This window comes from Fistularia commersonii, chromosome 28, assembly GCF_037954325.1.
Source record: "Fistularia commersonii isolate RoL2024-O1a breed Wild chromosome 28, RoL_Fcom_v1.0, whole genome shotgun sequence".
Taxonomy (NCBI): domain Eukaryota; kingdom Metazoa; phylum Chordata; class Actinopteri; order Syngnathiformes; family Fistulariidae; genus Fistularia; species Fistularia commersonii.
The window spans coordinates 9,590,201-9,603,031 of record NC_141311.1 but is presented as its reverse complement, the minus strand read 5'-3'; the positions used below and the strand labels follow the sequence as shown (position 1 = coordinate 9,603,031).

At 45.6% G+C, this 12,831-nt stretch overlaps 2 protein-coding genes across 3 annotated transcripts; one reads left to right on the top strand and one right to left on the bottom strand.

Moving 5' to 3' along the window:
* Positions 1 to 2,526: 2,526 nt before the first annotated feature.
* Positions 2,527 to 5,590, top strand: cldni (claudin i). The gene is made up of 3 exons (XM_086175431.1): positions 2,527 to 2,653; positions 3,822 to 3,954; positions 4,599 to 5,590. Exons 2-3 carry the CDS (start codon positions 3,823 to 3,825, stop codon positions 5,100 to 5,102), a joined length of 636 nt encoding a protein of 211 aa, XP_086031557.1. The 5' UTR covers positions 2,527 to 2,653; position 3,822; the 3' UTR covers positions 5,103 to 5,590.
* Positions 5,591 to 6,220: 630 nt separating this feature from the next.
* On the bottom strand, positions 6,221 to 12,154 carry coro1a (coronin, actin binding protein, 1A). Of its 2 annotated transcripts, XM_086175423.1 has the most exons (12): positions 12,130 to 12,154; positions 11,573 to 11,616; positions 10,393 to 10,596; positions 9,466 to 9,588; positions 9,242 to 9,371; positions 8,721 to 8,902; positions 8,524 to 8,643; positions 7,862 to 7,966; positions 7,636 to 7,781; positions 7,433 to 7,490; positions 6,770 to 6,985; positions 6,221 to 6,567 (listed from the first exon to the last, which is right to left on the bottom strand). In XM_086175423.1, the coding sequence occupies exons 3-12, from the start codon at positions 10,588 to 10,590 to the stop codon at positions 6,475 to 6,477; spliced, it is 1,371 nt and encodes a 456-aa protein (XP_086031549.1). In that variant the 5' UTR covers positions 10,591 to 10,596; positions 11,573 to 11,616; positions 12,130 to 12,154; the 3' UTR covers positions 6,221 to 6,474. The 2 variants fall into 2 exon arrangements, with proteins under 2 accessions (XP_086031549.1, XP_086031548.1); XM_086175422.1 differs by lacking the exons at positions 11,573 to 11,616; positions 12,130 to 12,154 and adding an exon at positions 11,121 to 11,229.
* Between the last annotated feature and the right edge of the window lie 677 nt (positions 12,155 to 12,831).

The following is a 12,831-nucleotide window of genomic DNA, read 5'->3' as shown; positions in this document are numbered from 1 at the left end:
TTCACTGCACAAAAATGTCATTTTAAATACTGCAGTTATTTACTACGTAAATACTGCATCTGTACTACTTCTTCTTGGCATGAAACCTTACTGCTGCTCAAAAATGCTAACTTCATGTTTACTATTACAATCAAAGCTGAAAAATCACATGTTCTACTAAAATGTCTGGAAGCTAGAAGTTTGAGAGATATTTCTCATCATCTGACAAAGACGGCTATATTTAGTCAGCGCTTTGCGAACTTTGAGTGTTTTTTTTTTTTTTTGTTGTTTCATGTTCTTGCCATTTTGCTCCCTGCAAATGTTTGGGGAAAACAACATGTGCAGATTTATATTAAGTAACCAGAAGAAAATCAATATCACATCCAAAAATGGAAAGAAAGAACTTAAAATTCATTCTGAAATTACAAAGAATAAAGAATATGCATGAAATGAAACAAGGAGAAGAATCACAGAGGAAGAAGGACAGCAAAAGTGAAGCAGCCTTAATAACCACCTGTGACTGTGGCAGCAAGGATTCTCACTGGAAGAGTCAGGGGCCAGTTGATTGACAAGGCAAATGATTAAAAAAAAATAAAATAGGAACAGTGCAAAAGTCAAGAGACAAAAAAAGTCCCAAACTGAGGAGTAAAATGAGATAAACACACTACTTTAAAAAAGCCATACTTTTCCTGAATAAATAACAATAGATAAACAAAACAACATAAATAAAGAATCTAGAATATCAAAAAAAAACAAAACAAGAAATTGCAGAAGAACTAATCAAACCTGTTTTGAATTTGGGACAAAATTGCACCAAATCACCGGTAAATCAGAAAAATCAGACAGATCCCCCAGGAAGGTTGAAGAACTTTGTGGTGGGTGGGTGTGTGTGTGTGTGTGTGTGTGTGTGTGTGTGTGTGTGTGTTTGTGTATAATTAGATTTTTTCAACACAGGTTCAAGAATTAGAAAGAAGTTTAAATATTGAAAGTTTAAATCATGAAGGTGAAAAACAGTCGAACTGTACCAATTCAGTTGATTTAATTAAAAAAGCTACACACGGCTGAATAATCCCCAGAAAATAGGAAATAACATCATATTTCTACAAATAGAGACAAAAAGTATCTCGTCATGTTTGGTGAAACTCCTGAGAGGTATATTTTTAACATTAGTTATACAACTGGAACCCTGACTCATCCTCTGCGTGCTCCAGTGTGTCAGTGGAGGGTTTTTTTATATTTAGTCTCACAGCATTTCTTTAACATTGTCTCATTTTGTTTGGACCCTGTGATCCTTACACCTCAGAATGTTACGCAAGATCTTGCAGACCTCCTCTCCACCTGAAATCCTCAATTTCATAATGGAAGTTTCGACAGAGGCGTGGGGGTGAAACGTCTGCCAGGTGACTCAGACCAGAAACAAAACACACCGACTCATAATCATCCATAGATTACTTTATGATAAATTACCTTTCAAAAAGAAATTGTGTTTTTTTAAATTCTGAAATATTTTGATTTAAATAATATTTTTCATTTTCAAAAGTCTCCCCCCGCTCATGTAGTTTCCTGTTTATTTTATTGTTTTATGAATTCATCATCACCTATTATCATTGAGCTGGGTGTTCCCGGAGCTCCACAGCACATCTGAATTGTTTGAAAGTCAATTACTCACTTAATTAAACAAAATTAAAGTGAATCACACATTTGGACTGGTTTTGACAAAATGTGTGCATTTTTAATTTTTTTTATCTATTGTTGATTCAGTGTATCTAATTATATACTTCTAAGTGTATCCTTTTATTGATATGGGCTTCCCTGGAGCTCCACAGCACATCTGAGCAGTTAAAGAATTAATTCATTTAAGAAAAAGTCACTTCTTCTTTTCCTTTCGGCTTTTCCCTTCAGGAGTCGCCACAGCAAATCAACCTTCTCCATCTAACCCTATTCTCTGTATCCTCCTCTCTTACATCAACTACCTTCATATCCTCTCTCACTACATCCATAAATCTTCTTTTTGGTCTTCCTCTAGACCTCCAATTCCAGCATCCGTCTGCCAATATATTCACGATCCCTCATGACCCAACCATCTCAGTCTGGCTTCTCTGACCTTCTCTCCAAAACATCTAACATTTCCTTTCTCTCTGATGGACCCATTCCTGATCCTATCCATCCTGTTCACTCCCAAAGAGATCCATAACATCTTCATCTCTGCAACCTCCAGCTCTGCCCTCTGTCTTTTTATTAATGCCACTGTTTGTAAACCACACAGCATTGCTGGTCTCATCACTGTCTTGTACACCTTTCCTTTTATTCTGGCTTAGAGTCTTCTATTGCATTTTATGTATACATACATTCCTTTTTTATTTACCTGTTGATATGGTTTCTGTGGAGATCACACAGCAGGTCGGGGGAAAAAAAAAAGGCGGAGAAGGAGGGAAACGTACGTTTATGGACAAGCCCAGTCTGGTCTCTAGGTGCCTCCTCACCTGTTTGAGTTCAGCCCCACCCGGACCCTGACATTCCTCTACAAATACCCCCCCCTATCCTGCACCAAACCACAGACTCTTCACAACACCTGCACATCAGCAAACACTTTTGAGAACAACACAGAGAAAGAACAGGGATCCGGACGAAAGCAGAAGATCTCAGCTTCGGTTCTTCAGGCAGAGAAACAAAGGTAAGACCTATGTTGCCTTCAGGTTCCCATCTAAAGGTCAATTTGAGCGATGAAGAGACAGGAGGAGGATGAGTGTGAAATTAGGAGTGTATCTCCCTAAATCAAAATTCACTTATATGAGATTTGACCCGTGGAAATTTTACTCAAGACATGAAAAATAAATAACCTCAGATTCCAGCTTTTTCCTCTCTGTTTGATTAGTAAAATCCACCAATGATGTAGTAATTTAATGTTGATAACTAACTACAATCCTACCTAAAGTTTATTAAATGCATTTCCACCTGATTTCTTTTTAACTTACGATCTGGTCGTTGCAAAAATACTGGTGTCCCTGTGAGCGTGCGTGCGAGTGTGTGTGAGTGTGTGAACGTACACGGAGGGGATGTTTACAGGAGAGAAATAAAAGAAATAAATATGAAATATGATAAAAAAAATCTTTAAAAATATAAATATACAACAGCAAACAAATCTCCAAGCAGGGTGGAAAAAAATCACAAATGAACTGAGAAAAGACTGGAACGAGCATGAGTATTTTAAATTACAGGATTTTTTTTTCTTCCACCCGGGCATTTCATAGATCAATGTGAATTTCTGTTTTTACAACAATAAAAGTACTACCGTCTGTACAGTTATTTGTCCCTGCGCCGTCTCTAATGTAAAATGATGCGAGGGAGCGGTTTCCCGCCCCTGGGTAGTGTGTGTGTGTGTGTGTGTGTGTGTGTGTGTGAGGAGGGCGGGGGATTGCAGACACACACACACACACACACACACACACACACACACACACACACACACACACACACACACACACACACACACACACACACACACACATACACTGGGTCTGTCAGTACTCGCTTGTGTCTGACTGAAAACATGGCCCCAGGCGACATTTTCCTGTGGCTGCCTGTCAGGCATGTTCTGCTGTGTGATTACACTTACACACACACACACACACACACACACACACAGATTAACCATACCTCTGAGGCGGATCACCCTCCAAGTCTTGAAGCAATTTAAAAGTACATAGTGATGTGACACAGAAAACACCCAAATTGTGAGACAAATAGAGAACCCTTTTTCCATGAAGAGGCAGGATGCAAGTGTGTGTGTGTGTGTGTGAACGCGCACACCGTGTAATGTTTGTGTGGCTCCTCTGTTGCAGAATGGCCTCCTCTGTGGTTCAGATGGTCTGCATGTCCCTCGGGGTCCTCGGCCTCATCGGGGCCATCGTGTGCTGCGCTGTCCCGCGCTGGAAGGTGTCCTCCTTCACAGGACCCAACATCATCACCGCGCAGGTAAAACAAACAAACAAACATACAAAACAAGAACAATATCCAGCCTCTAATATCATACAGCCAAAAGCATAATGAATAATAACTTCTTCCTCTTGTTCCTTCCATCACTCTCCCAATCTCGGTCTACAATTTTTAATAAACTATAATCCAAATGTGATAAAGCATATACATGCAGGGAGTTAAGGCTGTCAAAAAAACCGATCCAAGTATTTAATATCATCGGATTTATCAGGATGTGTTTTAGCCACTAACTCGTAAAATGATTACGCTATCTGTTCTAAAATGATTATTATTTATTCTTGATTATTATTTTTTCTATTTATTCTCACAGTGGCATTTAACGATTCAAAGCATTTATTTTTCATACGCACAGTAAGGAAACGTGTTTCTCTGTGCAGTGACATTCATTCTTTGCTGTCTGCAATGAATGGTCATTTAACACAAGTATAAGAAACAGTGGTAACACAATCATAAAATAAATATATAGAAGTACAATAACACCTTCAAAGTAGAAATGTAAATCTATTGTTTTGCATCTTGCCGTGGTAGTTGGTATCAGCTGTTGATTTTCAAGCCTTCTTCTGAGGAAAGAGTCATACATGAAATTAAATCAAGCGTGTGTTTGCATGTGTTTGTGCGAGCAGAGGAGTCAGGAGGGCCTGTGGACGACCTGCATTGTGCAGAGCACCGGCCAGCAGCAGTGCAAGAACTTCGACTCCTTGCTGGTGCTGCCCGCCGCCCTGCAGGCCGCCCGGGCCATGACCATCATCAGCTGCATGCTCTGCTGCATCAGCATCCTCATCCTCCTCTGCGGCGCCAATTTCACCACCTGCGTGGAGAACGAGGATGCCAAGCCCAAGATCAGCCTGGTGGCCGGGTTGGGGCTGCTGCTGGCCGGCCTCATGCTGCTCATCCCCGTCAGCTGGTACGCCCACAACATCGTGCAGGAATTCAACAGCCCCTTGCTGACCGGAAGCCAGCCGAGCGAGCTGGGAGCCTGCATCTTCGTGGGGTGGGGGGCCGGCGTGCTCCTCCTGCTGGCCGGAGGCCTTCTCTGCTGCTTCAGCAGGCCTCAGTCTAGCAGCTCGGGTGGAACCGCCAAGTATTACAGCAACAGCGCCTCAGCTCCCAACAAAAACTACGTTTAAGCGGGATGAGTGTTAGTAGGTCAGAGGGTTGGGGGGGTGGGCAGAAGAAGAAAAAAAGAATACTTCTGTAAATACTAAATGTTTCCTTCGGAACCCCAAATATGCTACTTTTCTACTTCAACCATCTGTTGCTGTGTTTTATTTCGATTTGTTTCCCCGCTGGAATTTTTTTCTCTTCATGATATGTGAGATTGTGAGATCAAAACCCTCATTTTTGAACAAAAGCAAGAGTCTAGGCAGACGTTCTCACCTTCGGTGTCTCTTTCCTCCCTGCTTTAAGTCAGCTTCCTTTACCACCGTCGGACAAAGCTGTTAAAATAAAGAAACCCCAGTGGGCCCAGGTGGGCGCCTGTCTGTCCCCCCTCACGGTGATGCATTCCTTGTGACATCTACGTCACACATCCTCATTTTTTTTTTTTAAATCACCTGCGTTATCCTCGTTTTGTACATTGACGAGTTGTAATAATTAAAAACTGTGTATTTCACAATTGTGTTATGTGGCTCAGTTTGTCGGCTGCCCCTCCCTGTTGGTTGCAGTTCACACCCCTCTCCGAGACTCTGAACCAACAGCGAGCGCAATTTTGCCTGCATTTATCATAATCAAGGGTAAACAGGGCCCCCAAAACAGCAAGATCTGACCAAGATCTTCCCTCCAAAGACTGCGTTCTCTGAGCAAAGCCTCCACGTTCTCCTGCCTGGTTTACCAATTCATTCATTAGAATCCTACAATGTGATTTTCTGGATTCTTTCCCCCCTTTCTGTCTCTCAGTTTAAGTATACCGATGTTGAAAATTACAGGCGTTCTCTTTTTAAGTGGGAGAACTTGCACAATTGGTGGCTGACTAAATACTTAATTTGTCCCACTCTATGTGTGAGTGTGTGTGTGTATATACACATATGTATACATGTTTATGTATACATACATATACATATGTATGTATATATGTATACATACATATTTATATACACATATGTATATATACACACACACACACACACACACACACACACATACACACACGCCCTGTGATTGACAGCAGGGCAGTCCCGCCCCTTGCAAAATGACAGCTGCGATTGGCTCCCGAAGTTTTATATTTTGAAAAACAGAGCAAAAACTGGTGATAAGAGCCTTTAAAAAAATGTTGTTTTATTCAATTTGACTTCAAGCCAAATTAATAACATATATATTAAAATACTCATCGAAAGTCTGGCCAGACGAACCAAATAAACAAAGTCGAGCTTCAAGTCGACAAAGTTTCACGACACCCGGGCAGTTATTTCGCTGACAGAGGTCAAAGATCAGCCCCTTAGACCCCCAATCTCCCCCTTTCAAACCAAATCGTTTTTAAATTTTTGGTTAAAACCACCGGCTTCACGGCTTGGCCTCCATCGACTCCACACGCTTGGTCAGCTCGTCCAGCGCTGCTTTCAGGTCCTTCATCTCCTTCTTCAAGGACTGCAGCTCCTGGAGGGGAAGCGGGAGGGTGAGTTGGGAGGAGGACAGACGGATAAAACGGAATCAATCATCTTCCTCAGGAAAATTAATAAGGGCCCCGTTTTTAGTTTTTAACGGCCGCCCAAGGCTGACAGTTTCGATAAAAACAAGAAACGTTCCTAAATCACTGTGTCGATGGTCTTTCGGTAAACCCGGCGGCCCTGGTACTCACCCCGCCCACATCCTGCTGAGCTCCGGAACACGTCGTTGTGGTCTTCAGGAGACGCTTGTGAACTTTGAACTCCTTGGCTCTGGTGGTGGCCACGAAACCCTCCTTCAGCGAGATGAGGATGGGCGGCGCAGCCTTGCCCTCAAACCACTCGTCGGCCTCCACCGAGGGTTCGGGGCCAATGGTGTCTGGGTACAGGTCCTCCTGGAAGAGGTCAGACTGCACGGGGGAGGGAAGGGAAAAATAAACAATATAAATAATTTTACCAGAATTATTTTTACTTTTACCATCAAGAGGAAATATTCACTTATTCAAGACACTCGTCCTTTTTATGAAAAATGACATTGTCAGACTTTTTAATTCCTCGTCCCTCAGCCGCAGGGAATCTTCAATCTTTGTAGTTACTGCTAACAGTTAGACAATTCATATTGCATTATATTTCTTATTCTTCCTCCTTTCTACTATTATCTATTACTGTTATGTTTTTTACTTGAAACTCTGGCACAACAATTTCCTTCGGGATTAATAAAGTTGTTCTCATCTCATCTCTCTCATTATTTTCTCAAACATTGACATTTCAAATGGCATTTCAAGTCAGTAAAAATGTTTATTTTTACCATATATAGACCCTGATAAAAATAACCAATGAGCAAAAGAGGGCCTCACCTTTCGCGGCACCGTCATGACGATGGGCTCGCACTTCCTCTCATGCAGCTTGTAGAACCTGGAGAGGGAAACCCAGGTTAGGCCGATAATCCCAACAACCGCTCCGGTGTGTTTGCTCTTCAAGAAACTCCCCGACGGAAGCGAGGGATTTCCCGCGATTTACCGAGACACAATTTCGACTTCATGAATTCTCCAAAACCCACCTGGCGATTTCACATTTGTTGACCTCCAAGCCCCTCTTGGGCATGTACCCCATGCCTTTCTGGCTCTCCTTGCTACTGTACATGGACAGGTAATGGACAAATGGAGCTTCGTCCGTCACCTCAAAGTACCGGATGCTGCTGTCACCCTATGACGGAGATGTGGACAGAGGTTTCAGCGGCAAGTGAACGCACGCGGTGGATCATGAGAAGCGTCTGCCGATCCCACCTTCCCGCAGAGGTATATGACGCCGGTGTCAGGGTCGAAGAAGGGCAGGAGGACGCCGCTGCTGGTGTCCAACTCCTGCAGGGTCAGTGGCTCTTTGAAGTCCTTCTGTTGGGAGATGAAAACACACACGGCATTTTTATACCTTGTGGTTTAAATGTAACTCGATCCTGGCGGTTCAGGCCAGAGCTGCGAGCTCTCAGATTCAAATCTGGCCCTGCAGGTGTCGGCACGCCAAGGACGCACTGTCATAGAACTTCATGGAGTTGGTGCCGGTGATGAAAGAATGTGGGATTTCAAGGAGAGTTTGCATACAAGGAAAAGCTTTTATTGCACAACTCAAGGCGGGGAAGAGCTCTGGCCAGCCAATCCCATTTGGCCCGCTGGCGGGGGAGGGGTTCAACGCAGACCAGGCACCTGTCAATCACCAGTCACGACCCAGGCATCCGATAAATTTTATCATTTCTCATAACATTTTTTCACTGGGTACTGAAAGATCAGTTTCGTCCCGAGGCGTATCCTACTCATTTCTCAGGACACTTGAGGAAGTGCCATGATTTTCTTATTATTTTCAAAAGAAAAGCCTAGAACAAAGATAGGGTTAAGCGGGCATTTAGTCAGCTGGAACAAAGACAGCTTGACGGCGGAGGTCAGTCTACACCTACCGGGTCCCAAAGCGCCACCTGCCGCTCGCTCATGCGACTGAAGCCGGTGCTGAGGATTTTCCCGTCGGACACGAACACGGCCCGGACCGGCCTGGAGCCCTCGTGAGGTTTCTCTTTCTCCTGTGGACGAAAAGAGTCTAAAGTTAAATTCATGCCGGAAAATGACGGCCCCGGAGACGAAGATGTAGGACACCCACGTAGAGGACGGTTCCCTTGCGTGGGTCGAGGACCCGCAGCATCTTGTCTTTGCAGGAGGTGAGAATCTGGGAGCCGTCCCGGTTCCAGCAGGCGCCGTAGATCAGGTCGGTGTGCACGGTATCCATCCTCACCATGGCCTCGCCGCGGGCCACATTCCACAGGATCAACACATTATCGCAGCCTGCACGGGCGCGGAGATAGACAGCGGGTCCGCACTCACATAAATATCACCTTCATCCAGAAACAAACCCCAAAATAAAATCTTTACATTTATTCGCGACGACTACAGGAGATATACTTCTAAAATCGTGCAATTATTGAACACAGATCAGAGCCGTTATTGTAACTCAAAGGGTCATGTCCTTGCAAAACAGACTTGCAAATTTCGAATTTCTCATTGTTTTCGGACTTTGGGAGGACAACGGACAACCTGGAGAGAACCCAGGTGGGAGAACCTGGACATAAACCAGGTTGCAATGTGTGGTCCCGTCACAGGATGTGGGGTCGTGAGAGTGGGTACCTGCAGTCAGCAGAACGTTGTGGGCGGTGGGGTGCCAGCTCAGGATGCCCACACGCTTGGAGTGCCCATCCAGTTTGACGACGGGATCTGTGAGCGGCGAGGTCAGCCCGCTGTCCGGGATCTCCCAGATCTGCCGAGGTAATGTTTGGACACAATGGGCTTAAAAAAAACCCATATTGTACTATTTCAGGAATGTCTGCTGTAATGAAGGCGTAGTAACCTACCATGACGCTGCAGTCCTCCGAGCCGCTGGCAATGATGTTGTCGTTGTGGGGACAAAACTCGATGTCCAGGACCGGCCCCGTGTGGCCGCAGACCGTGGGGTAGGACATGTCTATACGTCCCATCTGCAGTGGAAAGAACACCGCGGGCGGGAAGTTACTGGGACAGGCATGACGGATCTGACTGATTACAACTTGGTTTGGTTTCCTGCTGAATCAAATATCAGCAGACCTGTTCTTTAATTTTCCCCCCAGCTCTAAAACGACTCCCCCTGCGGGTAGAAGGAGGTACTGACGCCCGAACTTGCGTCAACATCCATGGGTGGAGAACTTCAAAATTCTGATAGTTTGGGAAATCAAGTTCAAAAAAAGGAAATAAAGGTCAAAACCTGGCGTGCACTGTGCGCTTTTTGAGTTGATTTTGGGGGGTACATAGGGGGTTCCCCCGCAGGATAGTTGCAAAATAATATTGCAACCCTTCTTCTTTTAGCTTTGATTGGGTGTTTCTTCCTGCAAGTGTGTTTTCAACGCTGCACCGTCTCTATACACTTTGACGCTGAAAACAGGAGGCGGATCTTCACTGACCTCGAATATCTTGATAAAAGTCTCATGAACAATCAAAAAACAAGGAAAGAAGATGTCGTGGGTCTGAATGAGGTGGAGAAGCAGATCGGCGGTGCGGAGGCCACATCCTGCCGAGAGACACGAACTCCTAATATGGTGAAAACTTCTCGAAGTCGAGCAAGCGGCTGTCGCGTGCAGAGGCCGGGAGAGGGAGCGCGACTTCCTCATCGAACGAGGTCGTCAGCATTTCGTATCGTCGCCGGCATTGATAGGAAGCGTTGCGTCAGGGCAACGCGCGCATCCAAAAATGGAAGTACAAGACGTAGGATCGAGGGGGAGGGGCGGGGCGTCCTGCCTTGGACTCACCTTGCCGAGGGGCAGCACCATGAAGGCGCCCCCGCCGCTGGAGTCCACGATCATGGCCACAAACTTGGGGTTGACGGAGCAGAAGGTGCTGTCCCATGTCATCTGAGAGATGCGGATGTCGTCATAGCACTGGTCGGCCTTGGCTGCCTGGCCGAAGACGTGACGGAACTTGCTGGTCCTCACAACCTTTCTGGACATGGTGGACTGGGAGGAGACGAGGAGAAAAAGAAGAAGAAGGGGTGTCAGTGCGGAGAATGCAGGTGGAGTAGCCACCGACCTCGCAGTTGTTATCTGAGTTTGCTGCGGAAGTGAAGGGACCGACGGCTAAGTGAGATGAAGCAGAACAACAAAAAAAAAAAAAAAAAAAGAGGAAGGAAGTCTGCACAACTGCTGTCTCTAGCCAGCTTGGACGTCATATTTGCTTCACTCCGCGGCACGCCGTTGAGTTACAAAGCAGAAAAGATAGGTGCTGTCAGTTAAACCACATCCTCCACGACAGTCTCCTTCGACCGCACTATCTCTGTCTTTACCCCAGATATGCCATTTGCAGAGTTGCGTTCTCCTTCACGTTCCCCGTGCATTCTTCAGCGAGTCGGAACACGCAGAATTAATTCATCACTATCGCCGCCGCGGTCGGAGCCTCAAAGCCAGCGGAGAGTTGATCAATAAAACAAACACACCCGGCAGCGTTTCACAGAAAAACAAGAACACACAACAGTTTGCTTTACCTCCATTTAGATGTTTTGGTTTTTTTTTTTTAAACTTCCTGAAATCCACAGCCGCGCCTAATCTCAGACTCTGAAACCCCTGACCTCGCTTCCTCTGCTCTGCATCTGCATCACAAGACTGCTCCGGCCGCCCTGCGCCTAATTCAATCATGCCGCTGTAATTTCATCAGGAGACAAAAAGACACATCTATAACCCCCCCACCCAAACCAGCCACCCCACCCCTAGCCTGTAAAGCAACGTCTGAGTCGAGCCGCTCAAATGGAGCAGAGGCTCGGAACAGGGTGAAAACAAGATGGTAAATCATGCCGAGACCCCTCCTCGGCCGCGGAGGACAGCGTCGTACTCCGATAGCTGCCTGCAAGTTCTTCTCTTTTTTGGCAGGGGAGCACACCTGGCCGGTGGGTGAGGCTTGAAACACGCTGCAGGTGCAGTCGGACGGAGCGGGGCCTACCTGGGTGATGCACGGGGTTTAGCTCAGGTCAGAAGTGCAGCCGCCTGCCGGAGTGAGGAAGAGGAGAAGACAGTAGTTTCAAGTAAATATCGTGGAGGAAGTGAGACTCTCAAACCAAGGTGGAAGTGGGAGGTGTCTCATAGTCTCATAGTACACGTTAGTGCTGCGAGCAACACAGAGGGGAAGATGGTGCAGAGTGTGTGTGTATGTGTGTGTGTGTGTGTGTGTGTGTGTGTCGTTGCATTCCTGCTGCGTTAGACTTACACCCCTCTGTTACTACATGTAGGAAGTATGGCGTTACGGACAGACAGTCTCAGCTGAGGAGGAAATCTGATCCTGCGTCACTGATCGAATCCAGACGACTTCGTAAATAATAATAATGTCACATCTACTTCTATTTTTAAATTCCACGTTTAGCTAGGCTGGTGGGCAAAGCCTGGCGACTGGAGCCAGAGCACTCTTCCCAAAATCATGGACATCATGGCGCCCTAAACTCTCCACTTCAAAAAAAATTGTGATTAGTAACTGTTGAGGGAATAACCCTGAAATGGACTCACAGCAAGGAGGTTCCTGGTTCACTTCCAACTGGGTTCTCCTGCCTGGGTTCTCTTCAGGGTCTCCGTCTTCCTCCTGCAGTCCAAAAATATTCAGCAGGTTCACTGAAGACTCCATTGCTGTGAATGAAAAGATGAATTGTTGGCAGGCTCTCTATGTGACACTGTGATTGACAGCTGACCGGTGCAGGTTAAACCCCGCCCCCTTGTCCCAGTATCCCCGCAGGGATTGGCTCCAGCGCCCCACCTGTGAACAGGATGCAACACACAGGTCATGAATAAAGGAAAAGATAAATAAAATCATTTTAGAGAAAAGTCAGTTCCTGTTCCCGGTTCGATACACCCGTTGCCTCTAGAGGGCGCTATAGTGTCATATCCGTAGGAACAACGGCTCTCGGGTCGTAAGGACACCAGAGAGGTGTGTGTGCAAGTGTGTTGACTCAGGAATCATCAGAATCTACCTGCTCTCTGCTCTGTCTTTGCTTAGCAGAACATCATGTTTTATTTTCTGAATGTTATGTTCTCCATTGGTCTGTGTGGTGATTTTAGACACTTCATCCACTGACCCTCCGACCTCAGTGACATTTCCAGATACAATATTAATTAATTAGCCAAAGACATACAACTGACTTTTTCCTAAAAGGAAATTTCTGAGATCCACAGCCAAATTTTCGGTCACACTGCGCCTCTAACAGCGGGATGAAG

What these genes read in the sequence shown, in the direction of transcription:
- cldni (XM_086175431.1), top strand. Translation starts at nt 3,823, where the DNA reads ATGGCCTCCTCTGTGGTTCAGATGGTCTGCATGTCCCTCGGGGTCCTC. An exon ending in CCAACATCATCACCGCGCAG is followed by an intron (nt 3,955 to 4,598) that starts GTAAAACAAACA and finishes TTGTGCGAGCAG; the next exon opens with AGGAGTCAGGAGGGCCTGTG.
- coro1a (XM_086175422.1), bottom strand. An exon ending in TGGTGCTGCCCCTCGGCAAG is followed by an intron (nt 9,589 to 10,392) that starts GTGAGTCCAAGG and finishes TTTCCACTGCAG; the next exon opens with ATGGGACGTATAGACATGTC. An exon ending in AGGTGGCGCTTTGGGACCCG is followed by an intron (nt 7,967 to 8,523) that starts GTAGGTGTAGAC and finishes ATCTCCCAACAG; the next exon opens with AAGGACTTCAAAGAGCCACT.